Here is a 24778-nt window from a genome sequence, read left to right as displayed (position 1 = left end):
ACTCCTGTAGCTTAACATTCAAGGCATATTTCTTTCTAGTCACTCCAACAGTGGAAAAACAACCAAAAATTAGAGTGCCTGAGATTCTTCTCAATATATTGAGCTTGTACTTTAGAATTCCATAGTACCACTAAATACTTCAAAGTATCATTAAGTAACTGAATTCATAATGAGAACTGATAGAAATAAGAATTTACAGAAGAAATATAATTTTTTTGCTGGTAGAATTAAAAGATTGTTGGTAGAATTAAAAGATCATTTTAATCAAACCTCTCTCAATGATGAAGACAGGTTATGTTATTACTGGTTACATTATAGTCAATTGTGTTATTATTCTTTACCTTTTTTCATTTAAAAGAGATCAGCTAAACCATATACCTATACCACTAGGATGAGAGTAATTAACTATCAGATGCCCTACTGGGATTGGAAATTATCTTGGGATACTGTCTCACTTGTCACAGACTATAATATATATAGTCATCCCTTATAAGAATTATTTCTAAAATCTAGAGAAAAATGTTGATAACCCATTATGCAAAGTAAATTCTACAATTCAAAGTTCTTGATGGTGCTGAGGTAGGTGATTTTTTCTCTAAAGCATCAACAAAATGTTTATTGTGAAGGTAGCAAAGATCATGAATTTACCTCAAATAAAATGTATCTCTGCTATTTCTCTGTGTGTGTGTGTGTGCATGTGTGTGGTGTGTTTCAGTTTGTGTATGTATGTGGGTTGAGTGTGGGGAGAAAATAGTAGTAGCATAGACCTAAGCTTACCTTATCCATGGCAATTAGAAAAAAAAAATCACCGCCCAATTCGTTGTGTACCTTATTGCCATGAGATGGAAGCTGACTATGCCTATTTAAGAACTTTTGGAAAATCAGTGGTGTAATAACTTTCTGTGGCAGCATGCTAAACCTCAGATTTTACAAGCACATATCACATATTCACTTACAGTGTGGTTAATTGTGTTTGTTTATATAAAAACAAACTAGGAGAATTTGTCATTTCAAACTCAGATATTGAATTGTTAAATAATCATAATGGCATTAATAGTAATAATTATAATATATAATAACATACATTTTGATGCATCTACAGCATAGCAACTTCTGTAAAGCTACCTAGTCCAATCTTGATTTCAGTATTATAATGTATTATTATGCTAATTAAATATAACAAATAATTTAGGCATAGAGAAGTTCAATGACTTCTAGAAAATTATATTTAGACCTGAGGTTATATTCATTTGCCTAACTTCAAATTCTGTGTGGTTAAGCTCAGTACAATGCCATTTGTAAAGGAAAGAATAGATTGAGTGTAATCAGTACTAATATTTCTGCTATCTGCATATCTCTTTCAAAGAGAATAGCAAATACAATTTATTAATCTTTTAGGAATAGGAGGTTTGTCAAACGAGATTTCCCTAAGATCCAATGGGGTTCAACTCATTTTAGGAGATTTTTCTGATTTCAGCTAAGAGCAGTGTGAGATAATCCTGTAGGAAAAGGAAAGTTGTCCTGGGATGCTCAGTCTCTCACTGGACAATTGACTACAAAACCCATTTAAATTGTTTTGTAGGTGTTATGGGACTCAAGGAAGAAAAATAAGACTTTGATCTCACAACTTGTTTTTGGATATAATATATAAACTCATTAAAATCATTAATGGAAATGTCACTTGTTTGGATGAGCCTGCGAATTTGATTTAGCCATCCCATCAGAAATGTAACAGTGGAAAGTTGCTAGGGTTGGTCGGAAATAAGAGAGAAAATACATATCCAGTTGTGAAGATTTGAATGTTATATAAAGCTTGCAAATGACTTTTGTACATTTTTCTAGTATTTTTTCAGAGTTGGGATTTCTTCACTATAGTTTTAGCTACACACATTGCATTCTTACCCTGTCAAGTTATTTGCTCTTCTAAAAAATCTGAGTTCGCAGAGAAGGCTGGCTTCTCTTTTCAGTACATTTAGAAGATTCCTTGCCATTTGGCTGGAGAGAAGACGTTCTGAGGTTATCAGGTATGACAGAGACAATAGATCCCATAATTTCCCTTAGTTACTCACTATGTTACTCACTGTAAGCACTTCTCACTTCCAAATGATCTAACTTCCTGCTGAATATTCCATTAGCATTGTATTTTATTTAAAATCATCTTAACTTTTTTGTTCTTGATTATTTTTTCATTTTTCCATACAATGTTTGTCCTTACAGAACTAGTTTAGAAGTCCAATTACATATGCAGCCCTTCAAAACATACTTTCTAGAACTTCACACCAAACAGTGCCTACTTCAGAGATAAAGCAAACTAAACCTTGAAAAAGAAAACAACAATGATAGGGCATGAGTAAAGATTTAGTACTGCCAAACAATACATTTGTGTATAACACACACACACACACACACACAGACTTTTTACAAGAGAAAACAAATAATATATCTATGATGTTAAAGACAAGATTAATATTGAGAATGATCTGGATATTTCATGGTGTTCAGATAAAATAAAATCAAAAGAATCAAAATGGAGTCAATTTATTTTTAATAAATTTTATTTAAACAGCACTCATACAGTGACTTCTATGTGTAGTCATGTAAGTGATGTACAGATATCTGCTTACTAGGAATATTTATTTATTCATTTTAACTATCATAGAAAGTCAAATAACTATACCAACGTCACAAAAATAGTAAATAGCAAAGCCAAGTTGTAAACCCAGCCATCTCTGGCATAACCATCATGCTCTTAACTACTATGTTAGGTAACCTCCCAGCATCACAGATATTCTTCTGTGGAATTACATAGTTCAAATATGGACATTTTTCATATTTTATCTCAACTCTCCTTTATGTAGAAGAATGTGATTTTAGGATTGCAAAAATAGAGTTTTGCCTCTAGAGATTTTGCCAACTCTCATTATTCTACTAGGTTTCTTTACATGAGCTACATTTATCCCTTTCAGCTTGAAAAAAAACCAGTATCATCCTTTTTTATGGCTGCATAGTATTCCATGGTGTACATGTGCCACATTTTCTTAATCCAGTCTATCATTGATGGACCTTTGGGTTGGTTCCAAGTCTGTGCTATTGTGAATAGTGCCATAATAAACATACATATGCAGGTGTCTTTATAGCAGCTTAATTTTAACCCTTTGGAGGGACATGGATGAAGTTCGAAACCATCATTCTCAGCAAACTATCGCAAGGACAAAAAAACAAACACCACATGTTCTCACTCACAGGTGGGAATTGAGCAATGAGAACACTTAGACACAGGAAAAGGAACACACTGCGGCCTGTCGTGAGGTGGGGGGAAGGGAGAGGGATAGCATTAGGAGATATACCTAATGTAAATGATGAGTTAATGGGTGCAGCACACCAACATGGCACATGTATACATATGTAACAAACTTGCACGTTGTGCACATGTACCCTAGAACTTAAAGTATAATAATAAAAAAAAAAGAAAGAAACTAGTATCATCACATAAAGTGCAGTGCATTTAAAGAGGTACTACAGTATAAAACACCACCATCTAAATAACATTTTCTGCTATCCATGATCTTTAATTATTATACTTCCTTTAATCAAAGTATAAAAACAAAATCAAAATTTACAAAAAATGCCATCTCTGTGATTTTACTGACCTTCTATTTGCTTCCTTAGAAGAAGAGAATAAAGATACTTTTGTTTCATCCATAACTCAAGTTAACTTACGTCTTCTGATACTATCTAGGTCCAGTGAGAAAAACAAGAAAACTAAGATGTTGGAGAGTAATTACACCATGCCAACTGAGTTCCTATTTGTTGGATTCACAGATTCTCTACCTCTCAGAGTCACACTGTTCTTGGTATTTCTTATGGTATATACATTAACTATGGTGGGAAATATGCTCTTAATAATTCTAGTTAATATTAATTCAAGCCTTCAAACCCCCATGTATTATTTTCTTAGCAACTTGTCTTTCTTAGATATCAGCTATTCTACAGCAATCACTCCTAAAATGCTGGCAAACTTCTTAGCATCCAGGAAAAGCATCTCTCCTTATGGATGTGTGCTACAAATGTTTTTCTTTGCTTCTTTTGCGGATGCTGAGTGCCTTATCCTGGCAGCAATGGCTTATGACCGCTATACAGCCATCTGCAAGCCACTGCTGTATTCTACGCTGATGTCTAGGAGAGTCTGTGTCTGCTTCATTGTGTTGGCATATTTCAGTGGAAGTATGACATCACTGGTCCATGTGTGCCTCACATTCAGGCTGCCATTTTGTGGCTCCAATATTGTCAATCATTTTTTCTGTGATATCCCACCTCTTCTGGCTCTATCATGTACAGACACTCAGATCAACCAGCTTCTGCTCTTTGCTTTGTGCGGCTTCATCCAGACCAGCACTTTTGTGGTCATATTTATTTCTTACTTTTGCATCCTCATCACTGTGTTGAGCATCAAGTCATCAGGTGGCAGAAGCAAAACATTCTCCACTTGTGCTTCCCACCTCATAGCAGTCACCTTATTCTATGGAACGCTCCTGTTTATGTACTTACGGCCCACCACCAGCTATTCCCTAGACACTGATAAGGTGGCGGCAGTGTTTTATACTGTTGTATTTCCCATGTTTAATCCAATAATTTATAGTTTCAGAAACAAGCATGTGAAAAATGCTCTCAAAAAGCTATCAGAAAGAAATTGTATTTTAAAATGAATGGTATTCAAATCACTTAAGAATAGTCAATATCTAACTTACCCTTCCAATCTCATAAACAGCAATTATGCCATGAACATCTTATGTGCAACTATTTTAAATTTATCACATTTTCAGAAATAAAGATAACTTGTTATACTCAATGCATTAAAATGTTTCATCCTCTCTCCAAAAATTATCTCCACAATTCTACTCTATAAAACATTACCTAAATAAGCATAATCATGATTTCTATCCAATTAGTGTTTCTAAAATACTTTGTACATTGATTCTGTTCTTTACTATGTTGTATTGAAGGTAAATATTGACTTTTCAGTCAATCAATCAGTATTAGAAGCTACTTGGTAGCAGAGCATGTGTATATTGGCTTGTTTTTTCCAACATCTGTTTGGTACCTGGTATACTGCATGTCCTCCTTATCTGTGTGTTTAGGCCATTTATGCCTAGGGTTCCATTATTGGAATGCTAGGCATGCATTCAATCATTGGAACACTAAGCATCCTGCTGCTCAAGGTCGTCTCCAAGGTCTGATTGCAAAAATTCAAAACATTGCAACTTCAGACATAAATTTAAGTGGTGGATGGAGGGATGGATAGATGGATAGACAGATGAATGACTGGGAAAATAGGGGCCTTATTTTATTTGGACAGTGAGTCTATATTTGTACTTACAAAGCATTTATCAACAGAGATATTTTATAGTAACAATAATGCGTTAGGGATACTAACGGTGGTTTCACTGGCTCTCAAGAAATTAGAAGGCATGTAGAAATAGTTTCATTACTATTAAGTCAGAATGAAGATATATCACATTGTCTTTGGGCTAAGATGATTACTGCAAGAAATTTCCTACTCTTTCATTCATAGTGGGTAATTGTGAAAAACAAGTTTGTGAATACTATCAAGATTATAAACTGTCTAATTTACTAATTATTCATATTCGTGTTGCTAACATAGTCTTTGAGGCTCTATCTTCAAGAAGAGGTGAAAATTACACTGATCTTTTATTCTGTAAATTTACAATGCAAGGCAATTAAAGTATAAACAATTCTTACTCTGTAATAATTTTGATAATTAAATTATCGGATTTTTTGTGGTTTATTTTGATCTTTCAGTCTGAAGTCTCTATTTACTTTTTGTCTTACTTTGACAAAGTTAAAGTGATACACTATACACATTTGAAATAAAAAAGTGTGCATTTTGTAATAATTATGAAAATATAAATGACTGGATTAGTTATATTGAATTTAACCTTGGACATGGAGACAATAAGATAGCACCTAATGAAATGGATTGTTTTGAGTATTAAATAAAGTTATATATGTAAATTATTGGTATATATATGATTTGAAAATTAAATAATCTAATTTTTATAGACATACCTTGAAGAAACTGTGGGTTCTCTTCTAGACCACTACAATAAAGCAACTGACAGAGTAAAGTGTCACACAAATTTTTAGGTTTCTCAGTGCATATAATAGTTATGTTTGGTGGCTGGCAAGAGGGCTATATAGGAAAAGTTCCAGTCTGCCACTCCCAGCGAGATCAACGGAGAAGGCGGGTGATTTCTGCATTTCCAACTGAGGGACCTGGCTCATCTCATTGGGACTGGTTAGACAGTTAGACGGTGGGTGCAGCCCATTGAGGGCAAGCAGAAGCAGGGTGGGGCACTGCCTCACCCAGGAAGCACAAGGGGTTGGGAAACTCCCTCCACTAGTCAAGGGAAGCCATGAAGGACTGTGCCATGAGGAACGGGTGTACTCCCACCCAGGTACTGCGCTTTTCCCACGGTCTTCACAACCCACAGACCAGGAGATTCCCTCGGGTGCCTACACCACCGGGGCCTTGAGATTCAAGCACAAAACTGGGTGGCTGTTTAGGCAGACACCGAGCTAGCTGCAGGAGTTTTTTCATACCACAGTGACACCTGGAATGCCAGCGAGACAGAACTATCCACTTCCCTGGAAAGGGGGCTGAAGCCAGGGAGTCAAGTGGTCTAGCTCAGCAGATCCCACCCCCATGGATTCCAGCAAGCTAAGATTCACTTGCTTGAAATTATCACTGCAAGCATAGCAATCTGAAGTCCACCTGGGATGCTTGAGCTTGGTGGGGGGAGGGGTGTCCGCCATTGCTGAAGGTTGAGTAGGCAGTTTTCCCCTCACAGTGTAAACAAAGCTGCCAGGAAGTTTGAACTGGATGGAGCCCACTGCAGCACTGCAAAGCCTCTGTAGCCAGACTGCCTCTCTAGATTCCTCCTCTCTGGGCAGGGGATCTCTGAAAAAAAGGCAGCAGCCCCAGTTGTGGGCCTATAGATGAAACCCCCATCCCCCTGAGACAGAGAACCTGAAGGAAGGGGAAGCTGTGGGTGCAGCTTCAGCAGATTTAAACGTCCCTACCTGTTGGCTGTGAAGAGAGCAGCAGACCTCCCAGCACAGCGTTCAAGCTCTGCTAAGAGACAGACTGCCGCCTCAAGTGAGTCCCTGACCCTGGCAACTCTTGACTAGGAGACACCTCCCAGTAGGGATTGATAGACACCTTATAGAGGAGAGCTCCAGCTGGCATCTGGCAGGTGTGCCTGTGGGATGAAGCTTCCAGAGGAAGGAACAGGCAGCAATCGTTACTGGCTTCACGGGAAAACAGGGTCTGGGGTGGATACCCAGCAAACTCCAGCAGACCTGCAGCAGAGGGGCCTGACCATTAAAAGGAAAACTAAGGAATAGCATCAACATCAACACAAAGGACGTCCACTCAGAAACGCTATCACCAACATCAAAGACCAAAGGTAGATAAATCCATGATGAGGAGGAAAAACCAGTGCCAAAGGGCTGAAAATTTCTAAAACCAGACACCTCTTCTCATCCCAAAGGATCACAACTCCACACCAGCAAGGAAACAAAACTGGACAGAGAATGAGTTTGAGGAACTGATGGAAGTAATTGGGTAATAGCAAACAGAAGAAGTAGGTAATAACAAACTCCTCTGAGCTAAAGGAGCATGTTCTAACCCAATGCAAGGAAGCTAAGAACCTTGAAAAATGGTTAGAGGAATTGCTAGTTAGAATAACGAGTTTAGAGAAGAACATAAGTAACCTGATGAAGCTGAAAAACACAGCATGAGAACTTCATGAAGCATACACAAGCATCAATAGCCAAATCGATCAAACGGAAGGATATCAGAGATTGAAGATCAACTTAATGAAATAAAGCTTGAAGACAAGATTAGAGAAAAAAGAATGCAAATAAATGAACAAAGCCTCCAAGAAATATGGAGCTATGTGAAAAGACCAAAACCTACGTTTAGTTGGTGTACCTGAAAGTGAGGGGCAGAATGGAACCAAGTTGGAAAACACTCTTCAGGATATTATCCAGGAGAAAGTCCCCAACCTAGCAAGACAGGCCAACATTCAAATTCAGGAAATACAGGTAACACCACAAAGATACACCTCAAGAAGAGCAACCCCAAGACACATAGTCGTCAGATTCACCAAGGTAGAAATGAAGGAAAAAATGTTCAGGTGTTAAGGACAGCCAGAGAGAAAGATTGCATTACCCACAAAGGGAAGCCCATCAGACTAACAGCGGATCTCTCTGCAGAAACCCTACAAGCCAGAAGAGAGTGGGGGCCAATATTCAACATTCTTAAAGAAAAGAATGTTCAACTCAGTTTTGTATCCAGCCAAACTAAGCTTCATAAGTGAAGGGAAATAAAATCCTTTACAGAAAAGCAAATGCTGAGAGATTTTGTCACCACCAGGCCTGCTTTACAAGAGCTCCTGAAGGAAGCACTAAACATGGAAAGGAACAACTGGTACTACCCACTGCAAAACCACAGCAAATTTTAAGAACTTCGACACTGCAAAGAAACCACATCAGCTAATGGGCAAATAATCAGCTAGCATCATAATGACAGGATCAAATTCACACATAACAATATTAATCTTAAATGTAAATGCCACAATTAAAAGCCACAGACTGGCAAATTGGATAGAGTCAAGACCCATTGGTGTGCTGTATTCAGGAGACCCATCTCATGTGCAAAACACACATAGGCTCACAATAAAGGGAGGTAAGAATATTTACCAAGCAAATGGATAGAAGAAAAAAAGAGAAAAGAAAAAAAAGAAAAAGCAGAGGTTGCAATCCTAGTCTCTGATAAAACAGACTATAACCAACAAAGATCAAAAGAGACAAAGAAGGGCATTACATAATGGTAAAGGGATCAATGCAACAAGAAGAGCTAACTATCCTAAATATATATGCACCCAATACAGGAGCAACCAGATTCATAAAGCCAGTTCTTAGAGACCTACAAAGAGACTTAGACTACCATACAATAATAGTGGGAGACTAACATCCCACTGTTAGCATTAGACAGATCAACAAGGCAGAAAATTAACAAGGATATTCAGGACTTGAACTCAGCTCTGGACCAAGCAGACCTAATAGACCTCCGCAGAACTCTACACCCCAAATCAACAGAATATACATTTTTCTCAGCACCGTATTGCACTTATTCTAAAATCGACCACAAAAATGGAAGTAAAATACTCCTCAGCAAATGCAAAACAACGGAAATCATAACAGTCTCTCAGACCACAGTGCAATCAAATTAGAATTCAGGATTAAGAAACTCACTTGAAACCACACATCTACCTGGAAACTGAACAACCTGCTCATGAATGAATACTGGGTAAATAATGAAAATAAGACAGAAATAAATAAGCTATTTGAAACAAATGAGAACAAAGACACAATGTACCAGAATCTATGGGACACATCTAAAGCGTTGTTTAGAGGAAAATTTACAGCACTAAAGTCCCACAAGAGAAAGCAGGAAAGATCTTAAACTGACACCCTAACATCACAATTAAAAGAACTAGATAAACAAGAGCAAACAAATTCAAAAGCCAGCAGAAGACAAGAAATAAGTAAGATCAGAGCAGAACTGAAGGAGATAGAGACACGAAAAACCCTTAAAAAAATCGATGAATCCAGGAGTTGGTTTTTTGAAAAGACCAACAAAATAGAAAGACCACTAGCCAGACTAATATAGAAGAAAAGAGAGAAGAATCAAATAGACACAATAAAAAATTATGAAGGGGATATCACAACTGATTCCACAGAAATAAAAACTACCATTAGAGATTACTATAAACACCTCTACACAAATAAACTAGAAAATCTGGAAGAAATGGACAAATTCCTGGAAACATACACCCTCCCAAGTCTAATCCAGGTAGAAGTCGAATCTCTGAATAGACCAATAACAAGTTCTAAAATTGAGGCCATAATTAATAGCCTACCAACCAAAAATAGTCCAGGACCAGATGAATTCACAGCCGAATTCTAACCAGAGGTACAAAAAGGAGCTGGTACTAGTCCTTCTGAAACGACTGCAAGCAATAGAAAAAGAGAAGCTCCTCCCTAACTCATTCCATGTGGCCAGCATCATCCTGATACCAAAACCTGGCGGAGACACAACAAAAAAAGAACATGTCAGGCCAATATCCCTGATGAACGTCGATGAAAAATGCTCAAAAAATACTGGCAAACTGAATTTAGCAGCACATCAAAAAGCTTATACACCAATCAAGTTGGCTTCATCCCTGGGATGCAAGGCTGGCTTAACATACGCAAATCAATAGAAAGAATCCATCACATAAACAGAACCAATGACAAAAACCACATGTTTATCTCAATAGATGCCGAAAATGCCATTGATAAAATTCAACACTCCTTCATGCTAAAAACTCTCAATAAACTGGGTATTGATGGAACGTATCTCAAAATAATAAGAGCTATTTATGACAAACCCACAGCCAATATCATACTGAATGGGCAAAAGCTAGATGCATTCCCTTTGAAAACTGGCAAACAAGGATGCCTTCTCTTACCACTCCTATTCAACATAATATTGAAAGTTCTGGCCAGAGCAATCAGACGAGAGAAAGAAATAAAGGGTTTTCAAGCAGGAAGAGAGAAAGTCAAATTGTCTCTGTTTGCAAATGACATGATTGTGTATTTAGAAAACCCCATCACCTCAGTTCAAAGTCTCCTTCAGCTGATAAGCAAGTTCAGCAAAGTCTCAGGATACAAAATCAGTGTGCAAAAATTGCAAGCATTCCAATACACCAATAACAGATAAACAGAGAGCCAAGTCAAATGAACTGCCATTCACAATTGCTACAAAAGAGAATAAAATACCTAGAAATACAACTTACAAGGGATATGAATGACCTCTTCAAGGAAAACTACAAATTCCACCCCATGCTCATGGATATGAAGAATCAATATCATGAAAATGGCCATACTGCCCAAAGCAATTTTTAGATTCAATGCTATCCCCATCAAGCTACCATTGAATTTCTTCACAGAATTAGAAAAAAACTACTCTAAATTTCATGTGGAACCAAAAAAGAGCCCATATAGCCAAGGCAATCCCAAGCAAAAAGAACAAAGCTAGAGGCATCAAGCTACCTGGCTTCAAACTATACTACAAGGCTACAGTAACTAAAACAGCATGGTACTGGTACCAAAGCAGATATATAGACCAATGGAACAGAACAGAGGCCTCACAAATAACACTACACATTTACAACCATCTGATCTTTGACAAACCTGACAAAAACAAGCAATAAGGAAAGGATTCCCTATTTAATAAACGGTGTTGGGAAAACTGACTAGCCATATGCAGAAAGCTGAAACTGGACCCCTTCCTTAAACCTTATACAAAAATTAACACAAGATGGATTAAAGACTTAAATGTAAAACCATCAACATGATGATCGATGCACTTCCCTTGGTGTTGATGGCTTCTGTCTGATCACAGTGATGTGTGGCTATGGCATTTCCTAAAAATTAAAATAGTAAAGTTTGTCATATAGATTGACTCTTCTTTTGATGAAGATTTACCTGTAGCATGTAATGCTGTTTGATAGCTTTTTACTCACAGTAGAACTTCTTTCAAAATTAAAATCAATCCTTTCAAACCCGCCACTGCTTTATCAACTACATTTATGTAATCTTCTAAAACCTTTGTAGTCATTTCAATGATCTTCACAATATCTTCATCAAGAGTAGATTTAATCTCAAGAAACCACTTTCTTTGCTCATCCATAACAAACAAGTTCTCATTTATTCAAGTTTTAGAAATATGATTCTAGATATCTAGTCACATCTTCAGGCTCCACTTCTAATTCCACTTAGAAGTGGAATTGATATAGCCACCATATCTGCAGGTGTTTACTACACTCTTGAAGTCATCCAAGAGGGTTTGGAATCAACTTCTTTCAAACTCTTATTCATGTTGATATTTTTATCTCCTTCCATAAATGAAGAATGTTTTTAATGGTGTCAGAGGAATGATGAATCCTTTCTGGAAGGTTTTTGAATTACTTTACCCAGATTCATCGGAAGAATCATTAGTTAGAGCAACTTTAGTCTTACAAAATACATCTCTTACATAATGAAAGTTAAAAATTACTTTTTGGCTAATGGGCTGCAAAATAGATACTGTGTTAGCAAGCATGAAAAAAACTTCAATCTCATTGTGCATCTCCTTCAGAGCTGTTGGGTGACCATGTACATTTTTAATGATCAGTAATATTTTCAAAGAATTTTTTTCTCAGCAGGTCTCACCAGTAGGCTTAGCTATTCAATAAACCATGCTGTTAATAGATGTGCTGTCATCCAAATTTTGTTCTTCCATGTATAGAGCACAGGCAGAGTAGATTTAGCATAATTCTTAAGGGTCTTAGGACTTTTGGATTTGTAAACAAGCATTCATTTTAACTTAATATCACCAGCTGCATTAGCCCCTAAGCAGAGAGTCAGCCTGTCCTTTGAAATTTTGAAGCCAGGTGTGATGGTTAATACTGAGTGTCAACTTGACGGGATTGAAGGATGCAAAGTATTGATCATGGGTGTGCCTGTGACAGTGTTGCCAAAGGAGACTAATATTTGAGCCAGGGGGCTGTGAAAGGCAGACCCACCCTTAATCTAGGTGGGCATCTTCTACTCAGCTGCCAATGTGGCCAGGATATAAAGTAGGCAGAAAAACATGAAGAGGCTAGACTGGCTTAGCCTTTCAGCCCACATCTTTTTCCCGTGCTGGATGCTTTCTGTCCTTGAACATCAGACTCCAGGTTCTTCAGCTGTGGGACTCAGACTGGATTCCTTCTTCCTCAGCTTGCAGATGCCCTATTGTTTGACCTAATGATTGTGTGAGTTAATATTCCTTAATAAACTCCATATATATATATGTATGTATATATACACACATATATATACACATACGTGTGTGTGTGTGTGTGTGTGTGTATCCTGTTAGTTCTGTCCCTCTAGAAAACCCTGAGAAATACAGATTTTTATACCGGGAGTGGTTCTAGAGGAACAGAATATTAAGGATGGAGTTCTTTTGTTGGTTTTTGGGTTTCTGTAGTTGGCTGCTTAATATAATTTGACCCAAAAATGCTAAGGACTCTACTGCTAATAGTATGAAGAACACTTATAGTCCTTGGTGTGAAGTGTTCAGAGAGTTATACAATATAAATACATTTGACACTCTTGATTCACCACTCCTGAAGTGAGAGGCAAGGAGTTTATTATGTACATAATACCTTTGACTATTTGTGGAGGACCAAATAATATAATGAAGTTTGTTGGTTGGTCCTAAGTTCACTGGACAAAATGACAAAATAAAATAATGAACTCAGGGATTCTAACTTCCGCTTCAGAGGCAGATACTGAGCCTCAAATCTGCTAAGATTGTCCGGAGTGAGAATTTTGTCTCCTGTAGAAAAAGAGCTGAAATTGTGGAAAAACAGGCACAAACTCCTATCATGTGAGTGGCTGACCTGCAACAAAAGGTGCATGCACAGCCTCGTCAGGTGTCTACTGTTAAATTGAGGGCATTGATTGCAAAAGAATGGGACCCTGGGATGGGACTTGGAATGCGGATGGGTGGGAGGACCCTGATGAAGCTGAGGACACTGCGTTGTAAACTCTGGTGAATGTGTTTTGCCAGAAGAAAGAGCTTTCCCATCCCCAGTAGTGGCAATATTCTCCCTGTGACCCATGCTGCCGTCAACCTTTCCACCTTTGTCTGAGGGGATAAACCCTGTGCTGCCTGAGGCATCGGTGATGGCCTCTCCTAAGGCAGTTGCCAGGCAAGATAATGTTGATTCTCCTCAGGACCCACCCCAGACACCCCTGTTTGCTTCTAGGCCTATAACTAGACTAAAGTCCTGGTGGGCCCTCAGAGGTGAGGTTCAGAGTGTGACCCATGAGGAGGTATGCTACACTCAAAAAGAACTGCTTGACTTTTCTAATTTATATAAGTAGAAATCTAGAGAACAGGCATAGGAATGGATATGAAGGGTGTGGGATAGTGGTGGAAGGAACATAGAGTTGAATCAGGTGGAATTTATTGATTTGGGCCCACTAAGTAGGAATTCTGCATTTAATGTTGCAGCTAAGGGAATTAAAAAGGGTCATAATAGTTTATTTGCTTGGTTAGCTGAAATATGGATTAAAAGATGGCCCACTGTGGGTGAGCTAGACATGCCTGATCTCCCTTGGTTTAATGTAGAGGAAGGGATCCAAAGGCTTAAGGAGACTGGGATGGATGATGGAGTGGATTAGTAACTTTAGACCTACTCATTCCAACTGGGACTGTCCAGAAGATATACCCTTGACCAATGCTTTGTGAAATAGATTTGTGAGGGCAGCACCCACATCTTTGAAGAGCCCTGTAATTGCTCTTCTCTGTATGTCAGATCTAACAGTGAGAATCGCAGTCACTCAATTATACCTGATGTAAATGATGAGTTGATGGGTGCTGACAAGTTGATGGGGTGCAGCACACCAACATGGCACAAGTATACATATGTAACAAACCTGCACATTGTGTACGTGTACCCTAGAACTTAAAGTATAATAATAAAAAAAAATTTAAATACGTTGGGAATAATTGTATTTAAATACGTTGGGAACCAAGTGGCAGCACTCAACCATCAAAGGCAAGGTGGGCATAGCTACCTTAATAGACAGCAGAGACAAAGGGGCAATCAGAATAGTCTGACTTGTGTAGAGCTCTGGCATTGGTTAATTAATCATAGTGTTTCTAGCAGTAAAATTGATAGGAAGTCTAGTGTATTCCTACTTAATTTTTGTAAGCATAAAACTTCCAGGTCAAATGGATAAAAAATAATTTGAATTATAAAAACACAGAATCATGGCCCCTCAATCAATTTCCAGACTTGAAGCAGCTTGCAGACCCAGAACCCTTTGAATGAAGGGGAGGCTGGGTACTCTTGAGGAAGGGCCCCACTACACTCCCAATAATTGATGCTGTTAATCTTTCTCCCATCCTTCCCCAAGGGGACCTCTGGCCTTTTACCAGGGTAACTGTGCATTGGAGAAAGGGAAATAATCAGACATTTTGGAGAGTACTGGACACTGGCTCTGAGCTGATGTTGATTTCAGGGGTGCCAAAATGTCATTGTAGTCCTCCAGTTAAAGTAGGGGCTCATAGAGAACAGGTAATTAATCGAGTTTTTAGCTCAGATCTGACTTACGTTGTGTCCAATGGGTCTTTGGACTCATCCTGTGGTCATTTCCTCAGTGCCAGAAAGCATAATTGGCATAGACATATTTAGCAGTTGGCAGAACCCCCACACTGGCTCCCTTGTAGGTGAGGGTATTGTGGTGGGAAAGGCCAAATGGATGCCATTAAAGCGGTCTCTACCTAAAAACAAATAGTAAATCAAAAACAATATTGCATCACTGGAGGGAATGTGAAGATTAGGGACTTGAAAGACACAGAGGTGGTAATTCCTACAACATCCCTGTACAGCTCTCCTATATGGCCTGTGCAAAAGACAGATGGATCTTGGAGAATGACAGTGGATTATCATAAGCTTAACCAGTGGTCACTCCAATTGCAACTGCTGTACCAGATGTGATTTCATTGCTTGAGCAAATTAACACATCTCCTGCTACCTGGGATGCAGCCATTGACTTGGCAAATGCCTTTTTCTCCATTCATGCCCATAAGGCCTAACAGAAGGAATTTGCCTTCAGCTGGCAGGCCAGCAATATACCTTTCTGTCCAACCCCATGGGGTTGACAAAACTCTCCAGATTTGTGTCATAATCTTGTTTGGAGAGATCTTGATTGCTTTCTGCTTCCCTGAGATATCACACTGGTCCGTTAAATTGATGACATTATGCTGATTGGTCCAGTGAGTAAGAAGTAGCAAACAAACTGAACTTATTGGTGAGATATTTACATGACAGAGGATAGGAGATAAATCCAACTAAAATTCAGGGATCTTCTACCTCAGTAAAATTTACAGGGGTCCAGTGGTGTGAGTTCTGTTGAGATATTCCTTCTAAGGTGAAAGATAAATTGCTGCATTTGACCATGCCTACAACCAAGAAAGAGGCACAACACCTAGTGGGCCAATTTGGATTTTGGAGGCAACACATTCCTCCTTTGAATGTGTTACTATGGCCCATTTATCAAGTGACCCCAAAGGCTGCCAGTTTTGAGTGGGGTCCAGAACAGGAGAAGGTCCTGTCTGCTATGCAAGCTGCTCTGCCATTTGGTCCATATCACCCAGCAGATCCAATGTGCTTGAAGTTTCAGTGCAGATAAGAATGCTGTTTGTGGCCTTTGGCAGGCCCTCTTAGGTAAATCACAGCAGAGGCCTCTAGAATGTTGGGGCAAGGCCCTGCCATCTTCTGCAGATAACTGCTCTCCTTTTGAGAGACAGCTCTTTGCCTGCTACTGGGCTTTGGTGGAAACTGAATGTTTGACTATGGATCATCAAGTCACCACGCAACCTGAAGTGCCTATCATAAACTGAGTGCTTTCTGACCCATCTAGCCATAAAGTGGGTCATGCACAGCAGCATTCGGTCATCAAATGTAAGTGGTATATACATGATCTGGCTCTAGCAGGTCTTGAAGGGACCAGTAAGTTACATGAGGAAGTGGCATAAATGCCCATTGTCTCCTTCACTTTTGCCACCCTGCCTTGTCTCCCCTAGACTGCACCAGTGGCCTCATGGAGAGTTCCTTTCGATCAATTGACAGAGTAAGGGAAGACTAGGGCCTGGTTCACAGATGGTTCTGCATGATATGCAGGCACCACTGTAAAGTGGACAGCTGCAGCACTATAGCTCCATTTTAGGACATGCCTGAAGTGCCGTGGTGAAAGAAATCTTTGTACTGGGCAGAACTTCGAGCAGTGCACCTGGTTGTGCAGTTTGCATGGAAGAAGAAATGGCCAGATGTGCAATTATATACTGATTCATGATCTGTAATCAATGGTTTGGCTGGATGGTCAAGGACTTGGAAGAAGTATGATGGGAAAATTGGTGACAAAGAAATTTGGGGAAGAGGTATGTGGATGGACCTCTCTGAGTGGTCAAAAACTGTGAAGATATTTGTATCCCATGTGAGTGCTCACAAATGGGTGACCTCAGTAGAGGAGGATTTTAATAATTAAGTGGATAGGATAACCCATTCTGTGGATGCCACTCAGCCTCTTTCCCTAACCACTCCTGTCATCACCCAATGGGCCCATGAACGAAGTGGCCATGGTAGCAGGGATGGAGGTTATGCATGGGCTCATCAACATGGACTTCCATTCACCTGGCTATGGGCCAATGCTGAGTTTTCAATTTGCCAGCAGCAGAGACCAACACTGAGTCCTCAATATGGCACCATTCTTCAGGGTGATCAGCCAGCTAACTGGTGGCAGCTTCATTATATTTGATCTCTTTCATCATGGAAAGGGCAGAGGTTTGTGCTCACTGGAATAGACACTTACTCCAGATATGGGTTTGCCTATCCTGCATGCAATGCTTCTCCCGAGACTAACATCTGTGGACTCATGAAATGCCTTTTCCATCATCATGATATTCCACACAGCATTGTCTCTGACAAGGGCACTCACTTTATGACTAAATAAATGCTGCAATGGGTTCAAGCTCATGGAATTTACTGGTCTTACCATGTTGTCCATCATCCTGAAGCAGCTGGACTGATAGAATTGTAGAATGGCCTTTTGAAGTCACAATTACAGTGCCAACTAGGTGATGTTACTTTGCAGGTCTGTGGCAAAGTTCTCCAGAAGGCCCTGTATGTTCGGAATCAGCATCCAATATATGGTACTGTTTCTCCATAGCCAGGATTCATGGGTAAAGGAATCAAGAGGCGGAAGTGGAGGTGGCACCACTCACCATCACCCCTAGTGATCTACTAGCAAAATTTTTGCGTTTTCTTTCAGTGACATTACATTCTGTTGGCCTAGAGGTTTTAGTTCTAGAAGGAGGAACACTAACACCAGGAGACACAACAACAATTCCATTAAACAGGAAGTTAAAATTGCCACCTGGACACTTTGGGGTCCTCCTACCTTTAAGTCAACAGGCTAATAAGGGAGTTACAGTGTTGGCTGGGGTGATTGACCTGGACTATCAAAACAAAATCGGTTTGCTACTCCACAATGGAGGTAATATCCACATAAGAATATCCAAAAAGTACAGGCGATCCATTATTGCATTTCTTAGTATTACCATGTCCTGTGATTAAGGTCAGTGGAAAACTACAACAAACCAATACAGTCGAGACTACAAATGGCCCAGACCCTTCAGGACTGAAAGTTTGGGTCACTCCACCAGCACAAAAAAAAACACCAAAAACCATGATCTGCTGAGGTTCTTGCCGAAGGCAAAGGGAATATAGAATGGATAGTAGAAGAAGGTCGTCATCAATACCAACTATGACCATATGACCAGTTGCAGATATGAGGACTGTAATTGTCATGTGTATTTCCTTTTTCTTTTGTTAAAAGCGTGTTTATGGATGTATACACTCGTATGAAGAAATATCTTCATTTTATTTCTTTTTTCCTTCATCATGTGACATAAGGTTTATTGACTTCATATCAGTATTTAAGTATTGTTCACTTTATGTAATAGCATTTGGGTTGGGAATTGGTGCATTGACACCTCTTCCCTGCCACCACCCCCCCTCCACACAACACGCACAGTTTTGGAAGAGTCTTTGTTGGAGGAAAATTCAGAGGTGGAAGAGGTCTCTGACGCACTGTTCTTTTTTTTTTTTTTTTTTTTTTTTTTTTTTTTTTTTTTTTTTTTTTGAGACGGGGTCTCACGCTGTCGCCCAGGCTGGAGTGCAGTGGCGCGATCTCGGCGATCTCGGCTCACTGCAAGCTCCGCCTCCCGGGTTCCCGCCATTCTCCTGCCTCAGCCTCCTGAGTAGCTGGGACTACAGGCGCCCGCCACCGCGCCCGCACTGTTCTTATAGTTCGTTCCATGTTAAAGTAATGCAAACACCATCTGGTCATATCCACCTTCATTATTGAAAGGCAGGATATATAGCTTTTAACATATAATCTGGAAGGAATAGATCCTCTTTAAGTTGGTCTGAATATGGGATCCTGTAGCCACCCTGGTCAAACTCTGGGATCTAGCCCTTTTCAGCGAACTCAAAATTCATTAGTTCTGAGAGCTCCAATTTCTTCTATAACTTGAACTAAAGACTGAAAAGCAAGCCTTGCAATCGAGACCTTTCATTGGAACAAAATCCTGACATTGCCACCAAGCAGCACCACCACACCTCAGGTGCAACCAAGGGCTGAGGTCCAAGTCTTGCAGTTGTAGCCCTACAAACTAGGAGACATGTGATCTGAGCTGCCACCTCGGCATTTGTTCTAGTTATATGGTGCTCTGCTACAAAACTTAGTGGCTTAGGCCAGACTTGGTGGCTCATGCCTGTAAGCCCAGCACGTTAGGAGGCCGAAGTGGGCGGATCACGAGGTCAGGAGATCGAGATCATCCTGGCTAACACGGTGAAACCCTGTCTCTACTAAAAATACAAAAAATTAGCCGGGCGAGGTGGCGGGCACCTGTAGTCCCAGTTACTAGGGAGGCTGAGCCAGGAGAATGGCGTGAACCCGGGAAGCGGAGCTTGCAGTGAGCTGAGATCGCGCCATTGCACTCCAGCCTGGGCGACGGAACAAGACTCCGTCTGAAAAAAAAAAAAAAAAAACTTAGTGGCTTAAACCAGCAATTGCCATTCATCTGGCTCATGAATCTGTCATTTGGGAAGGGTTGGATAAGGATGAAGTCTCTCTGCACCGCAACATCTGGGGTATCTTACGAAATCACTTGAACATCTGGGGCTGGAATAGCTTGAAGGTTGCTGAGTATCTCTTTTTTATTTAGTGTTAGTGCATGTCCTTTTGGTCTTTCCACATGTTCTCTTCCAGAGATGGCCTTAGGGTAGTCCAGCAGCAAGTGTTTCAAAGATCAGGGCAGACTCTGCTAGCCTCCCATGTCCTAACTGGAGGAATTCCAAAACATTATCCATCATTCATATTGTCTGCTGAGGAAAAAGCAAGTCACCAATGATATCCTGTATTCAAAGGGAATCTAACTTTTCTTGAGAAGTGTCCATGAAGTTACAGCCATCTTTATTCCATCACAGCAATCTATCATAATAGATAGAATTAACAGAATGTTATAATTGATTTCTCTAACCTCTATCAAGTTTTTACAGAGGTTTACAAGAGAACAGCCAGCAAAGACTTAGTGTTGGACAAATTTGCCCTTAACTTTTATTCCTGCCTTCTCTTAAAAATGACAGCTTTCATTGTTCAACCCCCACGTATGAGTGAGAACATGTGGTGTTTGGTTTTCTGTTCCTGTGTTAGTTTGCTGAGAATGATAGTTTCCAGGTTCATCCATGTCCCTGAAAAGGACATGAACTCATCCTTTTTTATGGCTGGATAGTATTCCATGGTGTATATGTGCCACATTTTCTTTATCCAGTCTATCATTGATGGGCATTTGGATTGGTTCCAAGTCTTTGCTATTGCGAACAGTGCTGCAATAAACATACCTGTGGCATGTGTCTTTATAGTAGAATGATTTATAATCCTTTGGGTATATACCCAGTAATGAGATTGCTGGGCCAAATGGTATTTCTGGTTCTAGATTCTTGAGGAATCACCACCCTGTCTTCCACAATAGCTGAACTAATTTACACTCCCACCAACAAAACACATGGACACAGGGAGGGGAACATCACACACCAGGGCCTGTCGGAGATGGGAGGCTAAGGGAGGGATAGCATTAGAAGAAATAGCTAAGATAGATGATGGGTTGATGGGTGCAGGAAACCACCGTGGCACATGTATACCTATGTAACAAACCTATAAGTTCTGCACATGTATCCCAGAACTTAAAGTACAATAAAAGAAAATAATAATAATAATAAATGGCAGCTTTCATAGTGATTTACAGCTCACTAGATCAGTGATATATACCATTTTAACTAAAAAGGGCCTTGAGCATAATTCCTGGCATTGCTGTAGGAAAGAACTGTATCCAGCGAACCCAGGAAAGAAAGGTATGGTAACACTGAAACCTTCTACTGAACCAGGGACCAAGATTATTGCAAGAGAAAATATCCAAGGATGCTGAATGAATACTTAAGAAGATCACGTGGACTTTTCTTAAGTTCAAGGGACTGCCGATGTTGATCTATACATAACAGTATATGTTGGTCAGGATGCATGTATCACCCTGGCTGCTTAAGAGAATCATTGTAATGTAAAACAACCTTTCCAGACCAGGCCAAGCTTGACAGGTTAATCCATTTGCCTCCAGGAGCTGGATGATCTTTTGGCTCTTTGGCATAACATGACTAGCAGAGCTCAAATTATTTTTATCAGCTTCGTTACCTCTACCCAGTAAAAAATACAACTGCTGAAATTGTACTTAGGTCTTTTGTATTCCTCTAGTACCTGCAAAGTGTTGCGCATTAGTTTGTAAGACTAAATATGATTGTGAAAGGCTGGAAAGATATCCTGGAAAAATAGATGATTTAAGGGCCAATCCTGGAGTACAGGCTACATTCATGTGTGGTTAACAAGGGTAGAGATTTGTCCACATAGGAAGACTGGCCTTACAGGAACACTTGGTCCATTACAGAGGGGCTGTGTTAGCCAGCCAGTCAGTAGATATTCTCCCAGTGATATCATATGGATTATATAAGCCAGGCTGACATCCGTGGCTCCAGTGTGAAGACCTGCAACATCGCTCAAAAGCTTCTTTCAGTGACCAGGGAACCTGTTTTTAAGAGGGTGTATGTGCTATGAAGAATGAGGACATCTCGAAGATCAACCTCAATGTTTATAAGGCAGGAAGCACTAGCCCTTCCCATGGCTTGACTGAGATCAAGGACCTATGGTCCAAGCCACATACCTGCAAATATATGACTTTGGCCAAAGACCTGATTGGCCTCAGCCTTCATAGAGAAGGGAACACCATCTTTTTCACTGTCTGAATCAGAGACATGGATTCCAATTGGTCAGGTTCAAGTTTGTGAAATGTCAGAAATTGTAGTGTGGTCCCAAGTTCATCCCCTCAGCATCTTCTCAGGTTTTACTACCTTAGCAGTGATCTGTAGCTGGTCTCCATGCAACTTTGCAAGAAAGCAGCCTGCAGATAATAAGTTTTGGATAAGTTAAGGCTTAACTCTTTATTATTTTGGAAGAAAAATGCAGTGGCTTTGGTTTTCTATATTAACAAGTTTTATTTTATATTTTACTAGTGAATATATTTTATATTTTCACAGAATGTATGTCAACTACCATTTGACTTACTGGTCATCTGTTTTGAGAGGTGGCATCCATTTATAGAAGTACAGGCAATGTTTGATTATTCTGTTTGTGGTACACACATTTCCTTTACTTTTTGGAATTCAGATAAATTATTCATTAATATCCAGTCTCTTCAATTATTCACATATGCATAAATATACAAATTTATTCTTTAATATTTTACAATTGATACATCTATTATTTATTTCTACCTAATTCTGTGAGATATAGATTAGAATAACATAAAATGCCTTCCTTTGCTCCCTCCCTCCCTCCCTTCTTTCTTTCTTTCCTTTCTTCCTTCCCTCACCCCCTCTCTTTCTTTCTTCTTTTTCTTTCCTTGTTTATTTCTGTCTAGCACTAGATTTCATGGCAGACATAGACTAAGATATAAATTTTTAATCCAGTATCATCAAAATTTCACTAATGATATGTGGGACTCTAGATGTAAAGAAATTATAAGCATTTAATTAGCAAAAGTTTATCAGTATGCTAAACTTAAAATATTACTAAGGAATTTAACTAGTATAGATAGGAAATCTGTTTTGGAATATTGAACAAATAGTTTCATCTATTTTATTTTAATGTGAGTAATTTGTTGTTTTCAAGAATGGCTTTTCTGCACAGAAAAGACTATACATTGTTAATTAACTATTTTATTTTACTTAACAGGTAGTGTTTTACTTTAACAAACATGATAATCAAATTTTTTAAAGTTATGATTCAAATTGCCAAGTATGTTATTCTAATTATGTAACAAGCAGATCATCACAATCACTTTTGCAAAGGCTCAAAGTTTCCTAACGTATACAATCTTTATTTAATTAAACTCTCAATATTTTAAATTGAATTTATAAATCCCTTTTAATTTTCTTCTCAAGCTTATGTATCTGACCAAGAAAAAATATCAACACAAGAATATAAGTACTTTTTGTGTACTAAATACATTAATCTATAAATATGGTGAATTTCACATTATCTTAATTACTTCAATGCTGTTTAAAAACACAATAAATCGCATTCTATTTTTAATTAAAAAATAATCCAGGTCTAAATCAATTTCTGAATTATATATTTGAAATTTGTTTCACAAATATGATCAGTCTGATGATCTATCTACCAAATTATCTTACAGGCATTGTTTCTCAAAAGACCGAAGTTGTGTATCTGCCGAGAGATTCCTGGCTAGCATACAAGATTTTCTTCTTGCAATTGACACTCACTGATCCCTTCCTTGAGTTACCATAACAGTGACTTCGCAGATCATAAAGGGGTTGGTTTATAGCATGTACCATTGATTTGATTTCATTTAATAATGCTCTATTTCGCCATTAATTAATTAATTAATATTCATTCATTAATTCTTGCCTAGCTCCTTTCATTAATTGACTGTTTTGCTGGGTTTAAATTTATTTTTCTCTTTTTTACATAGCAATAGCTTCCATTTGCCTCCAAAGGCATTCTTATGTTGGTCCATTGGAATCTTCACACTGTGTGTAGCTTTGCCATAAATCTGTGAATTTTGTGCATATTTGAATTGATATTTAACTTTATTATTTCACTTATTTGCATATAACACTCTGCTTTTCTGTTACAATACTAACAACAGAACTTAACAAAAGCATCCAAGCACACAAATAATTAATCAACCTTATGTAAAAATCAATAAATCATGTGAAACATATGTGAATTCCCTACTTTGTAATGTATGTCTAATACCACTGTGGGATAATGGGAGTTATAAAAAATGTATAAGACATAATTCACAGATCTATAGTGCCTACTGAGTTATTAGGGAGAAGAAAAACATACATTTTCAATATAAATAAGACAGAAATAGAGCACGGAATTCAATTAATTCTCTGTATGCGTGTGTGTGTAAAATCGTACTCATAAAACTAATTCAATAAGAGATTATTAAAGTTTCGGAGTATAACATGACCCATTAATCCACATCGATTTCAAATATGTGAATGTTCCCACTTTATAAGAAAGAAAACTTCAGCTGTTCCATCATTAGCACATTTGAATGTTTGAGTAGCAAATATGTGATCGGAACCATTTATTTTGTTCCTGCAATTGCATTTAATATTTGCATTTTGGTTTTATCCCTAGATCTTTGATTTAAATAAAATGTACTTTAAAAATTATCTCAGAATATAATTTTCACATTTATAAAAATAATCTTATTTTCACATTTTATCCATGTGAAATCAGAGGCATCTACTGAATAACGATTGAGAGAACGTGAAGCTTTATGATTAGTTCCAGTCTCAGAAGACAAGAAAGGATGCCAGTGATGCAACTTGTGGACAAGACTCACATCTGCACAATAAGCTGCAGCCTGTGTCCCCAGTGAAAAGAAGCTACACATAAA

At 38.7% G+C, this 24778-nt stretch overlaps 1 protein-coding gene across 1 annotated transcript; it reads left to right on the top strand.

Annotated features, from left to right (window-relative positions):
- The first annotated feature begins 3767 nt into the window (after window positions 1-3767).
- On the top strand, window positions 3768-4706 carry LOC707501 (olfactory receptor 5AS1). Its single transcript, XM_001095920.3, has one exon. The coding sequence runs from the start codon at window positions 3768-3770 to the stop codon at window positions 4704-4706; it is 939 nt and encodes a 312-aa protein (XP_001095920.1).
- The last annotated feature ends 20072 nt before the right edge of the window (window positions 4707-24778 follow it).

Source organism: Macaca mulatta, chromosome 14 (assembly GCF_049350105.2).
Source record: "Macaca mulatta isolate MMU2019108-1 chromosome 14, T2T-MMU8v2.0, whole genome shotgun sequence".
NCBI lineage: Eukaryota > Metazoa > Chordata > Mammalia > Primates > Cercopithecidae > Macaca > Macaca mulatta.
The sequence above is the reverse complement of the archived record's forward strand: the minus strand, read 5'-3'. Positions and strand labels throughout refer to the sequence as shown.

Bases quoted from the DNA above. Each gene is read 5' to 3' on its own strand.
- LOC707501 (XM_001095920.3), top strand. From the start codon at position 3,768: ATGTTGGAGAGTAATTACACCATGCCAACTGAGTTCCTATTTGTTGGA.